Here is a 22479-nt window from a genome sequence, read left to right on the forward strand (position 1 = left end):
CATCTGCACTATAAAAGCTGTTTTGACTTTAAAAAAAGTTTAATTTCTGCCAGAACAATGTGAGTTAACAGCCTTACCAGAATAATTTGTCCAGTCATCTAATGGTGTGAAAATTGTGAAAATGTAAAACCAACTGATTTAAGTTAACTGAACTCGAGACAACGGGTTCGATAATGGATGGGTCATTCAAATGTTGGACTTCAACACGGGGGACCTGTTTCCTACCGACAGCTAGTCTCGCATGGCCAGACCTTCCTCCACACAGCATTCCCGGATGGGAGAAAACATGCTGTGGTATATTGGCATTGTTTTAAACCAATCACAGTAGTCTTCGGCGGTGAAGTGCCGCACGGAGCCTCAGTGCCGCTGCAAAATAGCTTCAGGAAGGACCTTGTTTTGGTGGAACATGTGTACGTTCAAAGGTTGTTTTAGTCGTGCAACAGAGAACTCAGATTGGACAGATAGTCTAGCTAGTTGTCTCAATTTATAATGCAGAGATCTGAGGAGCAAATAACCATAGTCCTCATAAATCCACCAGAGTTTAAAATTCCAACACGAAGAAAGCGGAAGGTTTCGGACATTCAGGCAGAAAAGAGGAAGAAATTTCAGGCGGCAACGGAGCAATCCCGGAAGTGGAACGTCGTGGATATAGACTGGTTTCTTTTATTAATTAACTGAACCATCAACCACAAACTTTCATTTCATGTTTCATTTTCATTATTATACAGGAAAAGATTGAAAGTAACATTAAATAGGTTACATTTAAACTGAACTGACTTAGTTAGTGTTTTACAGCTGCAGCACATAAAAGACAGAATCACATTACCATACAAAATGAAAAAAAGAAACAATAAAATAAACAGCTACACCGACATTACAAAGGAGATGAGGAAAAAGGAGTGAGCAAGATGGTGTACGACATTTAAATCAGTGGTTGCAGGTCCCTCCTTCCATCAAATAGTGTTTATATGTTTGAAATGGGTAATTGAGGTTATTGCTCTAATGCAATGTGGGATCTCATTCCAGATTTTAGTGTATGTGTGGAAAAAATGATGTCTGACTATAACGTTTTTTTGTAAGGCGGTAAACAAATGCAATGCGAAATTGATCTCATGATGTGTTCCTGTCATGTGTTGTGTCTTGGACGTAGAACACTAAGTGTCGGAGGGGAGTTATCGTTTTGGATCTGAAAGTAAATTTGAATGGTTAGATTATACATGTAGTTCTGACAAATCAGGACGTTTGAATTAAGAAAGTGCAGTGGTGAGTCCAAAGGTAAGCTCTATTGTATCACCTTGCTATTGATTTAATGGTTTCCGCTGTGTTGAGGGACCAAATTAGGAGACAGTAGGATATTGTTGAATGAATGATTGCATTTAGATATGTGTCCGAGACAGTATAGGTGAGATATGGTCTGATCTTGTTATAAAAATACATTTTCTGTTTGAGCTTTAACCACAATTATTATTGCAACTGTGATAACAAAACTGAGGATAAAGTATTTTCTGCCCAGTGGTTATAGCGCATGACATATAAATGCAACGTCCCGGGTTCTCTCTCTCTCTCTCTCTCTCTCTCACCTGATGCCAAGGCCAATGAGGTGGGGGGGCATTTCGAGGAAGCTGGACAAGAAGCTTTTGAAGTGGAAAAGCTAGAGTGTTTATTAACAAAACAACAAAAAATATACTCAAACAACGGGCACAAACTGAATCCAGATACAAAATTAAAGTGAGGCAAAAGAACAGCAAACAAACAAAACAGCAACCTCCATCCCTCTCCCCTTCTCCTGAAGCTCTTTGAACTCAGCCTCACCTAATTGGAACCTACCACCTGCATAGTTGATTATAGGGTGAGCTAACCTGAGAGAGCTACTGAACATTCACACTCTGTTTCTGAAAATACCATTACAATTAGATGGATCAGTTACTGCTGACATTACTATTTATATCCCGAATATTATAAAAACATCATTCACTGCAGAACAATGTTATTTAACCTATTGTTCTACACCTTAATCAGACAAACCTGTGTGCACCCCCCCATCACAGGCAGAACCATAGCAAAATACTATGAACCCATAAACCATACCTGCAAACTCAGAAGGCCTGAAAAAGGTGACACATCATCACCACCACCACCATATTTTTATATGATATGATAGTTGAATAAAAAGAAGGAGCCCAAAACGACAGTCGGCTCAAAATTAAATGAACAATAACTTATAACAATAACTTATTTCACCTGTAAACAACAAAAACAACCACTGAATGGGAAAAGGGTATTTTACAACAACTTTGAATGCAGCACAAGGCTGGCGAGGCGAATTTCAAGTGAACGCAATATCTGTGTTGTTTTTCCAGACAACAGCAGCTGTTCGACTGTGAACGACTGTTCAGTAAAATACAGACACACTTTTACACCGCTTAGTATGGACGTAGCTATATAAAATATATTATAGCTATATACTCCAGCTGCTAGCTAACGGTGGGCTAACGTTACCTGCTGTCGAGTGTATTGTTACCGTAACTAGCGTCCCGTGCGGCGATGTTTCAGTTCCCTCTAACGTCCATTTTCGGAGCATCAGAGAGAAGCGGAGGCTTTTAAGTGGCATCTAAATAAGGCACCGAAATCCGAGTTGCTATTCGGTCCGGTAGATAACGGCCGTTAAGACACCGGTACGGTATTAGCACCAGGTCTCGGACCCCCCCCGCCCCAAAATAAAAACTCTTCGGATCTACACGATTCACGTGGATGACATTTTCCCATTCAAAACGGCGATTTTTTTTTCGCCAAAAAAGCGAGACAAGTTTGCAGGTATGCATAAACTTTATGCATACAGTTTATGCATACCTGCAAACTTGTCGCTTTATGATAAACCCACTTAACAGGCCTATGTCAAATGATAAAGTAGAAAAAAAACTAAAACATTACACTGAAATTAAGGATTAAGCTGACACTGTTTTTTTCTATTTTGTTGATATATTTTACTATTTAAATTTGATATTTCTGTTTGTCTGTGATTTAACTGACATATCGAGAGCTGCTAAACTGCGTTTCATTGTTGAAAACAGCAGCACGGTGGCTCAGTGGTTAGCACTTCTACCTCACAGCAAGAAGGTTCTGGGTTCAAACACAGATTGTCCCGGGCCTTCCTGTGTGAAGTTTTGCATGTGCTCCGTGCTTGCGTGGGTTTCCTCTGGGTGCTCTGGTTTCTTCCCACCATAAAGGCATGCATGCAACTAGGACTACAGATGAAAATTAGCCGACTGGCTAACACTGGCGCATTTACAGAAATGTTGATTAATGTGCATTGTCCTAATATAAAAAAATAAATCTTCAAGAAAAAACAATGACAATAAAGATCTATTCTATTCTACACAAAACATTGTTTTCATTGTTTGTGTTGCAGAAACATTGACATATTAAAACAATCATTTTCTTGGTCTCAACAGTGTAACAGCCAGAGGGAATTTCAGAGAGAAAACAGACACTCCAATGCTGCCACCTAGTGTAACTGAGTTACAGCAATCTATGACAGTCCATCCTGAGCTATAAAGGGGCGATTCACAAATTGCACATGTTAAAGCCAATTTACAAATTCTGTGGAGCCTGTGAAACAATGCCTGTACAATGTTTTTTAGAAAGAAATACTCAATTGACATCAATGACTTGGAGAATACAAATTTTGAAAAGAAAGTCTGAAAACTGGGGGCACAGAGTTTGAAAGAGCAGTAATTTACTAGGCAGGAAGGGTCCAACAAAAGATGCTATGGCCTTACATTATGGTCAAATGTAGGATCAAAGGTTTTTGAAGCGACTCCTATCAGGAAGTAAAGCCATAATGCAATATATTTGATATGGGAGTGCCCGTTTAATTTGCACTCTGGTTTAAGGTCACAGCTGTCAACACATTGGCAGGAATTCAAAGAGACCTGGGCACATCAGAGGGCGTTGGCAGGAAACGGCTGCTTATAAATTAGGCTATTAATTAAATGTTTTCCATATCAGGTATGGGCAAGTCTATCGTGAGAATCTTCACGGCAAGAACCGGCAAGACCGGCAAGATAAGAATATCTGATCATTCTGATAGTATTCTGAAAATAGGTTACATAAAGTCACAACAATTTTTAGTAGTAAAGTAGTACTTGACCCTTACTAAGGACTTAAAGTCAGGATATCTGGGCCTCTGTGTGCTGAAGCTTCTCTGGCTTTGACTGAGCCCACTGACCCTATTGACAGGATGCCAAATGCAACTAAATGTCCTGCCATATGGATCACTGGAGGGTGAGAATCCTGACAACCAAGGCTGGCTAAATAATGCTCTCTGATCACTGACAACATTAAATCATAAGTCACATCAGGCCATTGAAAAGAATCATATCTGCTGCAAAATATGCATGTGTGTTTCCTTAAATATGAACAATTAGCATGAAGACATGCATGCCATCGGCTCCATAAAACATATTCATAATTGCATTAGGATGAGCACAAATTGGCTATTTGTCAGGCGACCTTCTCTAGCGTCCCACCCATAGCTGTGGTTACAACTAACCAGATAAGAACGTGTGTTGTGTGTGTATAAATTCTTGACCTTGGAAACAGTAGCTTTAAAAAAAAAAAAAAAAAAACTTACCACTTACTATCTTTTCCAGCGCTTTTCAACCTCATCTAACAGAGATGTATCATATGTTTTGTGTATAGTATAATGTGCAGCAAGTATAAGTATACTACAGGAATATTGTATGATTTTACAAAGTATATACAGTACATTCTTTTAAATGGATCACTGAATATAGACTGCCTGTGTAGACTTTTTCCCGAAAATACAAATATGTCATCTTTGCCGGAGATGTGTTCTTAAAAACAAATATCAAAATACAATTTTGAAGCGAACTTCCTGCATGTCTCAGTGGAAAGAAATTAATTTCTTGTTGCTGAAGCTTCTTGGGAGGACAGACTCTTCAGTGTCATGCAGTAATGACAGAGACTTTGTGGAAGCTCCTGGAAACCATGTTGGTGCTGTTGCTGTGTGATAAAGTGGCCATCAGCAGTTTAGTGCCAGGTGAAGTTGCCATGATGGACACCGTCTTCTCTATCTTCTCGTTTGGCTGCAGGGAAATCATTCTGGGAAAGAGAGAAGAAAAACACATCACCTTCCCTTATTTCAGCTCTCACAAAGACCCACACAGGATATTTCCAGAGGAGCCCTGAAACAGTCTGAATTCCACTGATGGCACAAGAGTCGGTAATACTATTGGGCAATGAATAAAAGGGACAATTGGCCAGATATTTGATGTTTCACAGCAAAAGCTGTCACACAAGTGTATGTGTGTGTGTGTGTGTGTGTGTGTGTGTGTGTGTGTGTGGGCGTGATGAGTGTTGAATACCACCAATTATTCTACGAATCCCAATATCGTGAGAACGTTTCCTGCTGGCTGGGTTTCTCTGCCCCACATAGTTACACAACCCCAATCCATGTAACGACATGTTTCTGCTGCTGCAAAAGCATTCTTGACAGCATTCTTAAAACGCATTACTCAGAAACTTGGACTGTCATGTCAACTGAAATGGTTACACAGGTAAACCTATTGTGTCTTTTTGTTGTTAGTTTTTTTACCAACAACCCTTGTCCAATCGTTGTCCTATGGAGCCATGAATAACCCAAAGTATCAATAGAGAATGATTATTATTATTATTATCATCATTGTATTATATCTTAAAGTCCAACTGGAAATAGGCTTACCTGGCTTCCTGTTTGCCCTGTAACAAGCCAGATCCCTCTACAGTCAGCACAACTCCATCCAGAGTTTTGGAAAGTTTGTTGATGAAAGACACTTGGGCTTTGTGCTCCCTCTTTATCTGGATGCTGTCCCCTCCTTTGATCTGGGGAAAAGCCACAGTTACATGATGAGACGCTAGACAAGAAAATCCTGTAGTCGATAATGAGCTCTGGTGCTCAACACTAACACTTTAGTCCACGTTGGGTTGATTGGTTGTCAGTAGAGTTTAAAATGTATGTAGGTAGGTATGATGGAAAACCTATTGTTCTGGATGAGAGGAAACTGTAGTTCTGACTGCACCGAACAGAGCAGCCAGAGAAGTGCTTCATTGTTTATTCCATGCAAATGTGTGTAAGACGCAGAAATGATTTTCATGGCTAATTATTATGATTAGAATTTGATGGAAAACCCCAATGAAAAAGCTAAGCAGAGATGGAGTGACCCTGCCCGGAGGAAGCCCGGGGCCCCCGTCTGGAGCCAGGCCCAGACGGCGGGCTCGTCGGCGAGCGCCTGGTGGCCGGGTTTGCCACGGAGCCCGGCCGGGCACAGCCCGAACAAGCTACGTGGCAACTCCCTCTCCATCCCATGGGCCCACCACCTGTGGGAGGAACCATTGGGGTCGGGTGCAATGCCACATGGGTGGCAGTGAAGGTCAGGGGCCTCGACGGACCAGACCCGGGCGGCAGACGCTGGCTCTGGGGACGTGGAACGTCACCTCTCTGTGGGGGAAGGAGCCGGAACTGGTGCGGGAGGTGGAGCGCTACCGGTTAGATCTGGTGGGGCTTACCTCTATGCACAGTCTTGGTTCTGGAACCATACTCCTGGATAGGGGTTGGACTCTTTTCTTCTCCGGAGTTGCCCAGGGTGTGAGGCGCCGGGCGGGTGTGGGGATACTCACAAGCCCCCAGCTGAGCGCCGCTGTGTTGGAGTTTACCCGGTGGACGAGAGGGTCGCCTCCCCACGCCTGCGGGTTGGGGGGGAAAACTCTGACTGTTGTTTGTGCATATGCACCAAACAGGAGTTTGGAGTATTCGGCCTTCTTGAGACCTTGACTGGAGTCCTGCATGGGGCTCCAGTGGGGACTCCATTGTTCTGCTGGGGGACTTCAACGCACACGTGGGCAATGATGGAGACACCTGGAGAGGCGTGATTGGGAGGAACGGCCTCCTGATCTAAACCAGGTGGTTGTTTGTTGTTGGACTTCTGTGCTAGTCATGGATTGTCTATAACAAACACCATGTTCGAACATAGGGATGCTCATAAGTGTACCTGGTACCAGAGCACCCTAGGCCAAGGTCAATGATCGATTTTATAATCATTTCATCTGATCTGAGGCCGTATGTTTTGGACACTTTCGGGTGAAGAGGGGCGCAGAGGTCTAATCTGATCACCATCTGGTGGTGAGTTGGGTCAGGGGGGGGGGGAAGACTCTGGACAGACCTGGTAAGCCCAAACGTGTAGTGCGGGTAAATTGGGAACGTCTGGAGGAGGCCCCTGTCCAACAGACTTTCAACTCACACTTCCGGCGGAGCTTTTCGTGCATCCCTGTGGAGGCTGGGGGCATTGAACCCGAGTGGACAATGTTCAAAGTTTCCATTGCTGAAGCTGCGGCGAGGAGCTGTGGTCTTAGGTGCCTCAAGGGGCGGTAACCCACAAACACCGTGGTGGACACCGGTGGTCAGGGAAGCCGTCCGACTGAAGAAGGAGTCTTTCCGGGATATGTTATCCCGGAGGACTCCGGAGGCAGTTGCAGGGTACCGAAGGGCCCGAAGGGCTGCAGCCTCTGCCGTGAAAGAGGCAAAGCAGCGGGTGTGGGAGAAGTTTGGAGAAGACATGGAGAAGGACTTTCGGTCAGCACCAAAAGTGCTTCTGGAAAACTGTTCGCCACCTCAGGAGGGGGAAGCGGGGAACCATCCAAGCTGTGTACAGTAAGGATGGGACACTGTTGACCTCAACTGAGGAGGTAATAGGGCGGTGGAAGGAGCACTTTGAGGAACTCCTGAATCCGACTAATACGCCCTCTATCTTAGAGGCAGAGCTGGAGGATAATGGGGGATTGTCGTCGATTTCCCAGGCGGAAGTCACTGATGTAGTCAAACAACTACACAGTGGCAAAGCCCCAGGGATTGATGAGATCCGTCCAGAAATGCTCAAGGCTCTGGGTGTGGAGGGGCTGTCCTGGTTGACACGCCTTTCCCACATTGCGTGGAAGTCTGGGACGGTGCCAAAGGAGTGGCAGACTGGGGTGGTGGTTCCCCTTTTTAAAAAGGGGGACCAGAGGGTGTGTGCCAATTATAGGGGTATCACACTTCTCAGCCTCCCTCGTAAAGTCTACTCCAAGGTGCTGGAAAGGAGGGTTCGGCCGATAGTCGAACCTCGGGTTGAGGAGGAACAATGCGGATTCCGTCCCTGGTCGTGGAACAACGGACCAGCTCTTCACTCACTCGCAAGGATCCTGGAGGGAGCCTGGGAGTATGCCCAACCGGTCTACATGTGTTTTGTGGATTTGGAGAAGGCGTATGACCGGGTCCCCCGGGAGATACTGTGGGAGGTGCTGCGGGAGTATGGGGTGAGGGGGTCTCTACTACGAGCCATCCAATCTCTGTATGACCAAAGTGAGAGCTGTGTCCGGGTTCTCGGTAGTAAGTCGGACTCGTTTCAGGTGAGGGTTGGCCTCCGCCAGGGCTGCGCTTTGTCACCAATCCTGTTTGTAATATTTATGGACAGGATATCGAGGCGTAGTCGGGGTGGGGAGGGGTTGCAGTTTGGTGGGCTGGGGATCTCATCGCTGCTCTTTGCAGATGATGTGGTCCTGATGGCATCATCGGCCTGCGACCTTCAGCACTCACTGGATCGGTTCGCAACCGAGTGTGAAGCGGTTGGGATGAGGATCAGCACCTCTAAATCTGAGGCCATGGTTCTCAGCAGGAAACCGATGGAATGCCTTCTCCAGGTAGGGAATGAGTCCTTACCCCAAGTAAAGGAGTTCAAGTACCTTGGGGTTGTGTTCGCGAGTGAGGGGACAATCGAGCGGGAGATTGGTCGGAGAATCGGCGGGTGCGGTATTGCATTCAATCTATCGCACCGCCAGACGAAAAAAAGAGAGCTGAGCCAGAAGGCAAAGCTCTCGATCTACCGGTCAGTTTTCGTTCCTACCCTCACCTATGGTCATGAAGGCTGGGTCATGACCGAAAGAACGAGATCCAGGGTACAAGCGGCCGAAATGAGTTTCCTCAGGAGGGTGGCTGGAGTCTCCCTTAGAGATAGGGTGAGAAGCTCAGTCATCCGTGAGGAGCTCGGAGTAGAGCCGCTGCTCCTTTGCGTCGAAAGGAGCCAGTTGAGGTGGTTCGGGCATCTGGTAAGGATGCCCCCTGGGCGCCTCCATAGGGAGGTGTTCCAGGCACGTCCAGCTGGGAGGAGGCCTCGGGGAAGACCCAGGACTAGGTGGAGGGATAATATCTCCAACCTGGCCTGGGAACACCTCGGGATCCCCCAGTCGGAGCTGGTTAATGTTGCTCGGGAAAGGGAAGTTTGGGGTCCCCTGCTGGAGCTGCTCCCCCCGCGACCCGACACCGGATATGCGGACGAAGATGGATGGAGAATTTGATGGAGATCAGTGATGTTTTGAATACCACAATCTTTTTTTAACTGTACAATGGTTATTGAGACCTCCTCGACTGTAAGAATTTGTGTGAGGGGGGGGGTAAAGTCAATTGACTAAACATTGTTGTATATGACAAATTCTGTGCATCTTAAATGAAGTCTTATAAACATCATGATATGATTAAGTGAGTGTGAAAAGTTTTAGGTCGACAAACTATATAGAGTGGGGGGATGGGGGGGGGGATGTGAATGATATGAATTTCTGCCTCTGCTCTTTGTTAAAATAACGTCTTGTCATGTACGACTGACAGGAGACAGAAGATCAAAGTGAACAATGACGATAAAGAAGAAAAAGAAAGGAAGAAAATGCTACATCGTTTTTTTGGAGCTGAAGTCTGGATACTGCTGTACCTCTATGGTTATCTTTAGGGATCTTAAGTTGAACTCCTGCATCGCCAGGGCTCTTTCTTCGGTCCTCACGTCCTTTATCACCACTGCCATGTTCACAATGTCATCCGCTGCCAGGACCGACTCGTACTCAGAGGGGAGGATGGTGTGGTGGAGCAACAGAACTGCAGAGAATGTAAAGGATGTGGACAAATGAACATGAGGGGGAACAATAGAAGTGGCAAACAATCTCGTGTTTGTAGAGGTCTCAGTAATATAATTGTGACCAAGCCAATGTGTACTAAAATGAAATACTATTGAATAAGGTAATCCAACAATCATGCCAGAGACTGTACGCATTTATACTGTCCTCTCCTCACCTTCACCCGGCTGTATGTGCACTTCATTGCGTCCTCTCCAGAAACTCTCCTGTGGGTTGCGGTTGTATTGCTTAAGCTGAGCGTTGAGGTTTTCCATCAGGACCCTGGGGCTGCTTGACTGGTTTTTGACCGTCACACACATGACAATGCTCTCCCCTACTGACGGCACCCCATCTATCCTTAGGGATACCTCCAAACCGGGTGACATTCCTCCTGCGTGGAGATTAAGGGGAGAGATGCGTACAAATTGCTTCAAATAGCTACCGGGTAAACCGATGAAGAAAAGAAAAACTTTGGTAAAAGAAAAGATTGCTTTTGTTGATCACAGGACATATTTTAAAACCAGGTCTGAACGGGGCCTCAGACGATGTTGTCAGTAGCAAACCTCTAAATATACCCTGCAACAGTATGAGAATAAAAGCTTACGTGCGTCACCAACCACTTGTCTGGACTGAGGAGTAGTATATCCAGTATACCTGACTGTAAAAGTGTAAAAGAGGGATTTTGTCAAACACCTAAATATACACAGTCGCATAGTGAAAATGAAGGCCAAATAGGAACTTATTTAGCTGAGTGACATATGTTCTGTGATAGTATGAGTAGTATTAAAAAGCGTAGGCCTACCGTTTCCAACTACCGATACAGCGTACTGCAAAGAACATGCACGAGTGACCTCAGCTGTAAAAGTGAGAGAGATCTAGTTATGAAAAAAGCAACCGTATCAAATGTATGCTCTCACCAGACCACAAGAAGCAAACAGAAAATTGAACGATGGCTTTTCTGACTAACAGAAACCCCCAGTGATAATTTGCATCAGAATGTTCCCACATTGACTTTAGTTTTTATCTTCCCAGTCTTGGGGGCATTACCGCCACCTGTAGATTAGTAGAATAGTGTAAAGCCATTGGCGTTTTGGCATGTGTGCACAAGACAAACAAAAAAGCCCACTTGTTTAAAAAAATGGCTCCATAGCACTACCAGAGGTCAAAAACTCCACAGGGGACCTTTATGTTTCAAAATAACTTCCATTTTAAAGTATTTGTGTGCACAGATGTATGTATGTTTGCTTGTGGAAAGAAGGGTGAAGATGCTTTATTACACGACCGCTGATGACCACTGCTCGCTGAGTGTCTTAGACTGGCTGTTGGTTGTCCCCCTAAAAAGGGAAAGAAAAAACGTTATCACACATGTGGAGAACAAAGACAGAAAACACCCTACTTCTACTGTCTCTACATTGTGCATTTGCATAATGCTGACAAACTACACAAATTAACTTCTTGTTAAAGAAGCTAAACTACACTGTGTCTGTTCTTACTGTTCTTGCTCTTGTAAGTCTGCGTCAGATTCTCCGGACTGTCTGAGCCAATGCTCTTTGTGCAGATCAGCTGTCCCACGCTTTCAGTGTCCACCTTCCTCTCCACCACCAGTCCATTGCGCACAATCATCCGTATGACGTCGGCGTCAATAGAGGCATAGACGAACGAGGTGTCATAAGGGGCGCGGAGGCAACGTTGCTTGACGGCAGCTACTGGGCAGGGGCCACAGCAGAATATCCCTGTAGAGAAAGAGGTGTTTATTGTTGCATACTAATTAGTTATCCTTCGAAAATAAATCACATTATCCATTATGTTCCACTTCCTGTGACATTTACTCAAGAAGGAAGCTCTCACATTAAGCTTTGAACAGGCTCAAGATTCCTGTCCAAATTTGAAAACGTTAAAATGAAAAATTTGAATCCAAATGACAGCTTTGGAAACAAACCCACATGGGGCAGGGACCCACCTTCACTTCTCTCCTGGGGGGTCGGGTCCACTACCTGCCAGCCATCAAACCCTGCACCGAGGTCTGGTCTCCTCATCCAGCACTCCACCCACACATGGAAGTTCCTGCAAGAGGACACACAGGTACTATATGGATGCACAAACACTCAACAAACGAGCATGCATACACCAATAAACATGGACATGCATGCACAGAGGAATATTAGACATGATCACAGGCAAATGCACTAAGGTGACTAAGGTGTTGATATCGATAATGTAGGCCTCTACACTTCTCTGGGTTTATATGTTCATATAAAATAGTCATTAGGTAAATGTTAAAATATACTGAATTATAATTTTAACAAAATTCAATACAGTGCCTCTTAAAAAAAATTCAGTTTGAATGTAAATTGTCAAATCGTCCTGATGGCTAAACAAGTAAAAGACCAACTGTTAGCTTTGTGTTTTGACAGCAAGAAACACCAACCAAATGCTGTCGTTATTGTTGAGGTTGAGCTTTTCTCCTGTGCTGGAGTAACATTCTTCAATGTTTAGGTTGCCATCTCCATCATGGGCTGCATTAAAAACTGTCACCACCCTGGAGGGAATTCCCAGCGCTCTCATCACTATGGGAAAAAAAAAAGTCAGTCTTAAGCACTAAATGGACCAAGATTCAGAAATCATTTGTATTGACAAATTAAGGCCTGAAATGTTAAGTATGTTTAGCAAAAAAATTCAAATGAAGTAGTGATGAGGATATAATTGTCAGGGAATGACCAGGAGACCGACTGTAGTAGTGAAGCAGATCTTTATTAACTATGACCCCTCGGGCGGCCACGGCGGCCACGACCCCTCGGGCGGAGACGGCGGAGACGACCCCTCGGGCGGAGACGACCCCTCGGGCGGCCACGACCCCTCGGGCGGAGACGACCCCTCGGGCGGAGACGACCCCTCGGGCGGAGACGACCCCTCGGGCGGCCACGGCGGGGCTTGGAGCCGCACGGGATCGGCGATGAGGGTTTAGGAAGGGTGCTAGCTAGCTGGGGTTCAAGAAGGATGCTAGCTAGTCCAGACTCAGGGGGGCCGCTACACGGCCGGGACTCTAGGAACTCTGGGGGGCCGCTACACGGCCGGGACTCTAGGAACTCTGGGGGGCCGCTACACGGCCGGGACTCTAGGAACTCTGGGGGGCCGCTACACGGCCGGGACTCTAGGAACTCTGGGGGGCCGCTACACGGCCGGGACTCTAGGAATTCGGCGACTCTAGGAAACTCTGGGACACTAGAGAGCACAGAGACACTAGAGAGCTCGGGGACCCTAGGAAGCTCTGGGACACAAGAAGGCTTGGGGACGCTTGAGAGCTCGGGGACACTGGGGACGCTAGAGAGCTTGGGGACGCTAGAGGACTCTGGGACACTAGGGAGCTCGGGGACACTAGGGATACTAGGGACACGAGAGCTCGGCGACACTAGAGAGGCTGTCAGCCAGCTGAGAATAAGGGGGGCTGGTAGCTAGCCTGGGTTCAGGGGAGCTGCTAGCTAGCTGGGACTCAGGGGAGCTGCTAGCTAGCCTAGACTCGGGGGTGCTGTTAGCTAGCCTGGAGTCAGGGAGAATGCTAGCTAGCTGGGATTCAGGGGAGATGCTAGCTAGCCCGGACTCAGGGGAGATGCTAGCTAGCCCGGACTCAGGGGAGATGCTCGCTAGCCCAGTGTCAGGAGAGCCGCACGTCAGCTCGGGAACAGAAGGGTTGCACGTCTCGGCTGGGCAGTCGCTGTGAGCAGTCTCTGGCTTCAGGTCGACTGGGCAGACGCTTGCTGGCTCCTGTCCGACTGGGCAGTCGAATGGCTCCCTGCTGAAGGGGCCTGAGGTGAGGACTTTGGCACCGGATCGGCTGGCTCTGGATCGGCAAGCGCTACCGTGAGGGAGGAACCACAAACCCAAAGGGCTCGGTCGAGAAGCTCTCTAAACGGCAGGTTGAGGTCCTTGAGCAGCAGCATCTGAGCAAGTGGGTCATCCAAACCCGACCAGAACTGCTGCTTTAAAAAGTCCTCCTCCCAGCCCTCGTTCTGATAATAATGAAGGTACACAGCAACAAAGTCCTCCAGAGTATCTCCATTCTGGTTGAACAGAAAATCTTCCATGGCGTCCTCATCCGTGTTCGTAGTACTTGGTCTAGTCTTCTGTCAGGGAATGACCAGGAGACCGACTGTAGTAGTGAAGCAGATCTTTATTAACTATGATCCAACAGAGAGCAGGAAGCAACAAGCAGGAATCCAGTAGCTGAGTAGGCAGGTTTAGAGCAGCAGCAGACAACAGGATACAAAGTACTGGTAAAGCAAGCTTGGATGGACTAGGCATAACGTGTGTGAGTCAGAGCATCAAGCAGAAACGAGACTAGACAAAGTGCATGTGTGTCTGTGCTGCTTATGTAGGTGGTTGTTGATTAGCTGCAGGTGGTCAACTGAGGATGTGGCTTGATGAGGTGCAGGTGTGTGTAATTAGGACTGAGGGGACTGGGAGCGTCTGATCTGCGTGAGTGACGAGGAGTATGAATCAGTGGGAGGAGTGTGTGCTGGAGAATGAGAGAGAGAGGAGTGAGTGCTGGTGACGGTGGGACCCTGACAATAATAAAGGTCAGTTCATCCAAAATAATAATAATAAAAACACATTTTCTCTCTTTAGTTTACCAGTTTTTACCTGTCTGTCTCTATGAAAACATCAGTGAGAAAATATATTTGTCTGTAATTGAAGTAAACCATCCGTCCCTTTAATTGAAAAAAAGATATGCTTTAATAACACAATATAAATTGAGCAAGCAATATCACAATGCATCCCACAAGAAAGAGTTAAGAGAAAGAGTTAACATGATTTAAAGGTCCCATGGCAGGAATATTTCACTTTATGAGGTTTTTTAACATTAATATGCATTCCCCCAGCCTGCCTATGGTCCCCCAGTGGCTAGAAATGGTGATAGGTGTAAACCGAGCTCTGGGTATCCTGCTCTGCCTTTGAGAAAATGAAAGCTCAGATGGGCCAATCTGGAATCTTCTCCTTATGAGGTCATAAGGAGCAAGGTTACCTCCCCCTTTCTCTGCTTTGCCCGACCAGAGAATTTGGCCCACCCATGAGAGAGAGATATCATGGCTTTCAAACGAGCAAAGTGGCAGTTGGTCAAGGCCACACCCCCACCCTCCACCTTGCCCCCCCCCTTCTCTCCTCCTCAATAAGACACAGAAATGGCACATACTAAGGGAAGCTTATTGTGGGACTGGCTCTAGTGGCTGTAATTCTGCACCAAGGCTGAATTTCAGGAAAGAGACTTCAGATACAGTATTAGGGGACCACTAAGGTCTATATAAAAGCATCCAAAGAACACCATGTCATGGGATCTTTAAATTACCGGATGACCAGCCAGTTCACAGAAAATCAGCAGGTAATTGCCACTGTATTTATTACGGGGGTGAAGGTGAAAATCTATCTTCCAAAATATATTACATATTCTCATTTGTCTCCTTTAGGTGTTCAATTATATGGACCATAGCAGATGATTCACATATATTCCATATCAAACCATTCAGTGACCCTTCATGCCCTTTATGGAATCATCTGCATTCGTTACATATTGTATGTATGTATTTTGTTTTGTCGAAAATTGTAATTTTATAGTATTGTTTAATCATCCTCCTCTCCATACTTTGTTTTTGTTATTAACATTATTTTTATTAATTTAAAGTCATATTATTGTTTCTCTGGATAATTATTTTGGGTATGTGTCTAAAATGTTGTATATTAGAATGTATTTTTTCAATAAAGTTGTGGAACAAAAACTGATTTCTGGAAGAATTAACAATTATTAAAAAATGAGATGAAACGGATAAATAACAGACCATCGCAAGTATCAATCTTCTAGTTTAAGTTTAGCTTATTTTATCAGAAACACTGTAAGAAACGGAAACCTTTAATAACTTTCTGACTGATTCAATGAGATGTAGTACAACTGCTCGGGGTTGGAAATAGCTCAGTAACACTTCAATGTCATGGTTTTAGCATAAATACACTCGTGGGTCCTAATTGTTCAAAGTACCTGTGCAGAGGACAGACGCAAAGACCCAGCACTGTCCATAGCGCACGGGGCTGTAGTTGGACGAGACCCACTGGTGAAGGATGTCGGCGCTGCCACTCCACTCTGTAGGCTCGATACCATCTTTGTAGCCGCCCTGCCACTTCCCCTCCAAGATACCCAGGTCATCATTACAGTTTACCTAGGACAGCAGGAGACACATTACTGACCTTTCTTTTCTTCATTGTGAAACTGCACAGAAAATTGCTCTTCAATAAATCCCAGCCATGTAATTGTTAATATTAGTAAAGGATGATGATGATGAATCATTTTATTTCGGTTAACATACATGAAAGAAACAATTATTTCCTACAATTTGCCACCGTAGCTAACTGAAAAAGGAATAGGCTTTTTGCCTATCCTATAATCCCCATAGAATCACCCAGAAATCCAAGAAAACTAAATGAAACTAAATACTTGAGTACAATGATAATTAGTAAGTTGTTTAACATTTTAATCAAATGACTTCATAACCCTTAATTATTTTAGATTATAAAGCTTTTTTGAAACTCATCATTAAGTTCATTCCATAATGTAACCCCCAAAACTAAAACAAATCAAAATGTTACATTAGCCCTCACTTTTCCAGTTTCAAAGATAGATGATCGACTAAAATTATAATCACCTTCTCTTAATAAAAAAATAAAAATAAAATGAATACAGACAGAAAGGCCATTGTTCACACCTCGAAAAAGTATTTCCAAAGTTTTTAAATATACAAGATCTGGAAGGATGTGGCATGAGAGGTAATGCATGTGCATGTTTTTACATATTCATCGCATGCACAGTATTTGTGAGTGTTGTATCTCACCATAGCACAGATCACCCTGCTGAGGTAAACAGGGTCTGCCCGTAGACTGAAGTCCTTGTCTTTGTTCCTGAGGTGCTGTGGGCTGACCTGTAGGAGCGTCAGACACGCCTCTAAGACCCCAGGCTCATACTGCACACATGGAAACAACAAATTTAGCTGTGCTGTATTCCTACCTCCAAATAATGTTGTGATTACACATGATCCATTGATGACAGCTGAGCGTCACATACCTGACCAAAGGACCAGGGCCGCTGTCTAACATTTAGATGGGTGCCCATAAAAACCAGACCGTAATCACTCTTGACATACTCTTTTATTTGGGCATCCAGTGGCATATACACTGGATCATCTGAAAGGCAAAAACAGTGGTGTGGAATGACTTCTACTACAAGTTAAGAGCAAAAACTGTAGACAACAACAGGAAGGAGTATTACTACATGGACCCACCTTTGAGCCAAGGGTTGCAGAGCAGCACAAATGTTCCCACTGTATAGCTCCTTCTGTTCTGTATGGTCTCTATGTGGACCACAAGGTTATACAGAGCCACTGCGGATTGAACAGGGGAGCAGATGTGGATGGTGACTGACTGAGGCTGTATGTCGCCTGGGTAGATTTTGGCTGACCAGTTTTGTGGGTCGGATTGCTCGTCAGAGAACTGGACTGGGAAGCTCACTGATAGATGGCCTGTTTGGTGAAAGAAAACACTTGCAGTTTACTTAAAGTTAGATGATAACTTTTGAATGAAGAAATTACATAATAAAAGTTGAATTCATAAGAAACAATTCCAAATTCAATACATCGCTATACAGCCTTAACTTGGTGTGGTATGACCTTTTTTTTTTTTTTTGGGTATGACCAGCAGCTTATGGTGGCTAATGTAATAGACATTACAGAGACAGTTGACTTGATGAATGACTGACTCTAACTGCTACTGCTACACTGTTTTAGCATTTACCTTTATAACATAATAGTCAACTTTGGCCACAGTGGCCGGTGAGTTTAAGCAAAAATTACATAGTTTCACTTTAAGCCTGATGGCATGTCAGGTAAAGTTTTGCCACTAAGCTACTGGTCATACCAGACCAAGTAAGGCTGTAGCAACAACATGTGTGTATTGGATTGAGCAGGCTTGCTTTTTATTGCTTATGAATTGCTCATTTGTAAGACTAAGACAAAAAAAAAAAACTTTGATACCTAGCGAAACATCCAGCACCAGCATCTCTGTGCAAGGGTTCAATGACCGGCTGCGAAACAGCAGAGTCAGTTTGAAAGGTTTCCCCCGTCGCACCACCAGGTGCTGTTTGCTGAGCCCCTGTGTCTCATGGGAAACGTGGTTTTCATGAACCCTTAAGTCGACTAACTTAAGTCGGCAGTGGCTATCGTGAGTGCCTGGAAAAACAGATGATGTGTTATAAAAAAACACATTCATCTGAAGAGTGTAGAAACAACAATGACTTCAATCACAGACAAACAAACTTTGGGTGTGCAGCAGAAAAACTGGATGTGCCACATTTACAGTAATTATCACTACAACACAGAGTAGGCTAGAGTGATGTGCACCTCCAAAAAATGTATCCAGCCATTACTCTCCTTATAGGCTTGCCTACAACATAGCCATAACACAACATAAAAAGATATTTAGAGGAAGTTCAAGGATGTCATAGTCCCTGTTGCAACAAATGCCCCCAGTCTATCAGTAACATCAATGTTAAAGTAGCGGGAGGTTTGCCAAACTACAGCGTTCAGTTTGCTGTACTCTAGCAGACTATTGTTTAAATTCTTTCCACTGACTGTTTGGGTGACTGTGAAAACATGTAATGTGGGCTGGCAAGCAGGTTTGTCTACTGACTACTACTAGGCTAGGCTTTGTGTCGAGCTGATCATCAATGTTTTTTTAAGAAGTTAAACTGCAAGCTCTGTTTAATTTGATAAACTAGCAGCAGGGGCTCAAGAAAAAAAAAAGAAAAAAGGCCTAATAGTTCATGAATCAATAAATTTAGATTTGATTTTTTTTTTGTTGCGTTTTAGGGCCTTTATTTGACAGGACAGCCTAGACATGAAAGGGGGGAGAGAGGGGGAACGACATGCAGCAAAGGGCCGCAGGTCAGAATTAAACCTGCGGCCAAAGGACCAAACCTCTGTACATGGGGCACACGCTCTACCAAGCGAGCTACCCAGGCGCCCCAATAATAACTTTTTTGAAATTTAAACAAAACATTAGCCTTATTAACACAACTCCTTACCAAATTTATCTTATTTCCCTTACGCAATTGTTTAAAAGATTTAATAAATACTCAACAAAATAATCAGTTCACACAGATACTTTTTAGTATTCATCAGGTTAATCACAAGCAGCAAAGGAAACTCTGCCACAATGTGCATGTGTTCTATGCTACTAGTTTCAAGTATATATTTAGAATAAGTGACCGCACCAAGGAGAGGGAAATTGTTTTGTTTATTTTGCAATAGGCAATAAATCATTTTAGATCTTTTAGTGTTATTGGAATAAATAAAACTTCAAAAACTCTCTTTGAAAAATCTGAATTCACACTAAACTGAAAAAGGCTGTTAATTTTACAGGAAAAAACACTGCACCAATAATGAAAAAACACTATGGTTATTATTAGATGAGAAGCCTACGATCAAAATGATGAAGTTACAGTTTAATGCAGGAGATTTTTTACATTTTTTACAAATTTAGATGGTATTTGTTTTAGGCTGTATCTGTAGATTTATTCTAAATTAATCTACATATTTACACAATATATATATATATATATATATATATATATATATATATATACATATGTACTCTTAATTCATTAACTGGGGAAGTTTAATTAACTGTGGTGGTTCTCATGCATGTTAGAAAGACAGAAGTTAACTATAACATCTGTGTGTTACATCTTCAGCACAACATAGACACCTTGCTGTGTGTGTGTGTGTGTGTGTGTGTGTGTGTGTGTGTGTGTGTGTGTGTGTGTGTGTGTGTGTGTGTGTGTGTGTGGCGTAAGGAGATGCACCGCAGAGGGAGAGAGAGAGGGGGGGGGTAATACAGAAATACAGTATACAGTATATTTGTTTGACAGGAATATATAGGCTATATTTATTAATTAAAAAAAATTAAAAAGAACATGCATCCAGAAAAAAGGGCACTTTCTCTGGAGGAAGAAAAAGGGCAGGTGCTCAAGCCCCTTTTGATGTCTATGTGTGCACATATTTTTTTATCAATATGTTTTTTTTTGACTTGGAAAATACAATTGTGGATATCTATAATGGTAATGGTAATTAGTTTGGCTGAAATCTACTCAAACTGAAAGTTACATATAGCCACTTTAATTAAAAGTTAATTAAAAGCAGGTAGGGAATGAGTCCTTACCCCAAGTGAAGGAGTTCAAGTACCTTGGGGTTTTGTTCGCGAGTGAGGGGACAATGGAGCGGGAGATTGGTCGGAGAATCGGCGCAGCGGGTGCGGTATTGCATTCAATCTATCGCACCGTTGTGACGAAAAGAGAGCTGAGCCAGAAGGCAAAGCTCTCGATCTACCGGTCAGTTTTCGTTCCTACCCTCACCTATGGTCATGAAGGCTGGGTCATGACCGAAAGAACGAGATCCAGGGTACAAGCGGCCGAAATGGGTTTCCTCAGGAGGGTGGCTGGCGTCTCCCTTAGAGATAGGGTGAGAAGCTCAGTCATCCGTGAGGAGCTCGGAGTAGAGCCGCTGCTCCTTTGCGTCGAAAGGAGCCAGTTGAGGTGGTTCGGGCATCTGGTAAGGATGCCCCCTGGGCGCCTCCCTAGGGAGGTGTTCCAGGCACGTCCAGCTGGGAGGAGGCCTCGGGGAAGACCCAGGACTAGGTGGAGGGATTATATCTCCAACCTGGCCTGGGAACGCCTCGGGATCCCCCAGTCGGAGCTGGTTAATGTTGCTCGGGAAAGGGAAGTTTGGGGTCCCCTGCTGGAGCTGCTCCCCCCGCGACCCGACACCGGATAAGCGGACGAAGATGGATGGATGGATAATTAAAAGCATGATTTGCAGAGTGAACTCACCCCAGATGGTGTACGTCGACTGTTGCATGATGTCCAAGGTGTGACAGGTGACACAGGTGACTGAAGCAAGTGAAGGAATGACAAGGAGGCTCCACCTTGCCACTGATAAGTATTTATCTCTCTCTCTATCTCTCTCTCTCTCTCTCTCTCTCTCTCTCTCTCTCTCTATCTCTCTCTCTCTCTCTCTTTTGTTGTGGCCATCTACCATTGGATTACTTTTTATATATATACAGTACAGGCCAAAAGTTTGGACACACCTTCTCATTCAATGTGTTTCTTTATTTTCATGACTATTTACATTGTAGATTCTCACTGAATGCATAAAAACTATGAATGAACACATTATGTACTTAACAAAAAAGTGTGAAATAACTGAAAACATGTCTTATATTTTAGATTCCTCAAAGTAGCCACCCTTTGCTTTTTTTGATAACTCTGCAAACCCTTGGTGTTCTCTCAATGAGCTTCATGAGGTAGTCACCTGAAATGGTTTTCACTTCACAGGTGTGCTTTGTCAGGGTTAATTAGTGGAATGTTTTCCCTTATTAATAAAAAAGCAAAGGGTGGCTACTTTGAAGAATCTAAAATATAAGACATGTTTCAGTTATTTCACTGAAGTACATTATTCCATATGTGTTCATTCATAGTTTTGATGCCTTCAGTGAGAATCTACAATGTAAATAGTCATGAAAATAAAAGGAAATGCATTTGAATGAGAAGGTGTGTCCAAAATTTTGGCCTGTACTGTACATACCACCCCCCCCACACACACACACACACACACACACACACACACACACACACACACACAGACACAAAAACCCAATACTTTAGCTTACATAACTTAGAACAAGAAAAAAAAAAGTTTGACACAGACATTGCTAACTAAGACAATATGACACGTAGTAGGACAGTTTTTCATCTCATGCTCTGAGTGCATGATGTAAAAACGTCTTTGTTATTGCTGCTTATTTAAACAGAAAATCAATGTGGTTCCAAAAGGACCAAGGCATGCCTAACATTTTAGTGGCTTGTAACACCGCTGTCAGTTGAAACATGTTCAGAAGCTGTTGAAATTACGCATTATATTATGGTTTCCACAGACCTGAAGATAAAGGAAATAAAAGATGGCTGTAGTTATAAAGTTTTCACACACTCACATGACAGTTTGAGGCACCCGAAGGCTACACTACGATACATGTACAACCTTAGATTAGCTAGGTTGCCTGCAACATGGAGATATCCATCATCTGAACTGATTTTAGTTGGTTCAGTCAAAATGACAAATAAATGTATTCCTGATTTGTTTTTGTTGCATCATAAGCCAATGCAAAGGTTGCAGAAGCACAACAGGTAAGACGGGGAAATATATTCTCTATAAGGGAAATAAAAAAATCTCTAAATATAAATGTGCTACTGACGAGAAGCTCATTTACAAATAAAACAGACACATTTATCAACGAATGATGGAATAGGTGTAAAGTCACTGCCAGGAAATTAATGACAAGTGTACCATTTTTTTCTATGGAACCCTTTTGTTTCTTAAATAAATATGAAATTCAACAAAACAATTTGTATTTTCAACACAC

The 22479-nt window shown here is 43.9% G+C and overlaps 1 protein-coding gene across 1 annotated transcript; it reads right to left on the bottom strand.

The window, feature by feature from the left end:
• Positions 1 to 4884: 4884 nt before the first annotated feature.
• On the bottom strand, positions 4885 to 20959 carry LOC114559323 (protein-glutamine gamma-glutamyltransferase 5). Its single transcript, XM_028583912.1, has 16 exons — positions 20891 to 20959; positions 18039 to 18233; positions 17292 to 17528; positions 17075 to 17193; positions 16845 to 16973; positions 15998 to 16175; positions 12401 to 12539; positions 11933 to 12036; positions 11466 to 11705; positions 11250 to 11306; positions 10775 to 10828; positions 10577 to 10630; positions 10151 to 10363; positions 9795 to 9955; positions 5744 to 5883; positions 4885 to 5124 (listed from the first exon to the last, which is right to left on the bottom strand). The coding sequence occupies exons 1-16, from the start codon at positions 20916 to 20918 to the stop codon at positions 4968 to 4970; spliced, it is 2205 nt and encodes a 734-aa protein (XP_028439713.1). The 5' UTR covers positions 20919 to 20959; the 3' UTR covers positions 4885 to 4967.
• Positions 20960 to 22479: the final 1520 nt, after the last annotated feature.

This window comes from Perca flavescens, chromosome 7, assembly GCF_004354835.1.
Source record: "Perca flavescens isolate YP-PL-M2 chromosome 7, PFLA_1.0, whole genome shotgun sequence".
NCBI lineage: Eukaryota > Metazoa > Chordata > Actinopteri > Perciformes > Percidae > Perca > Perca flavescens.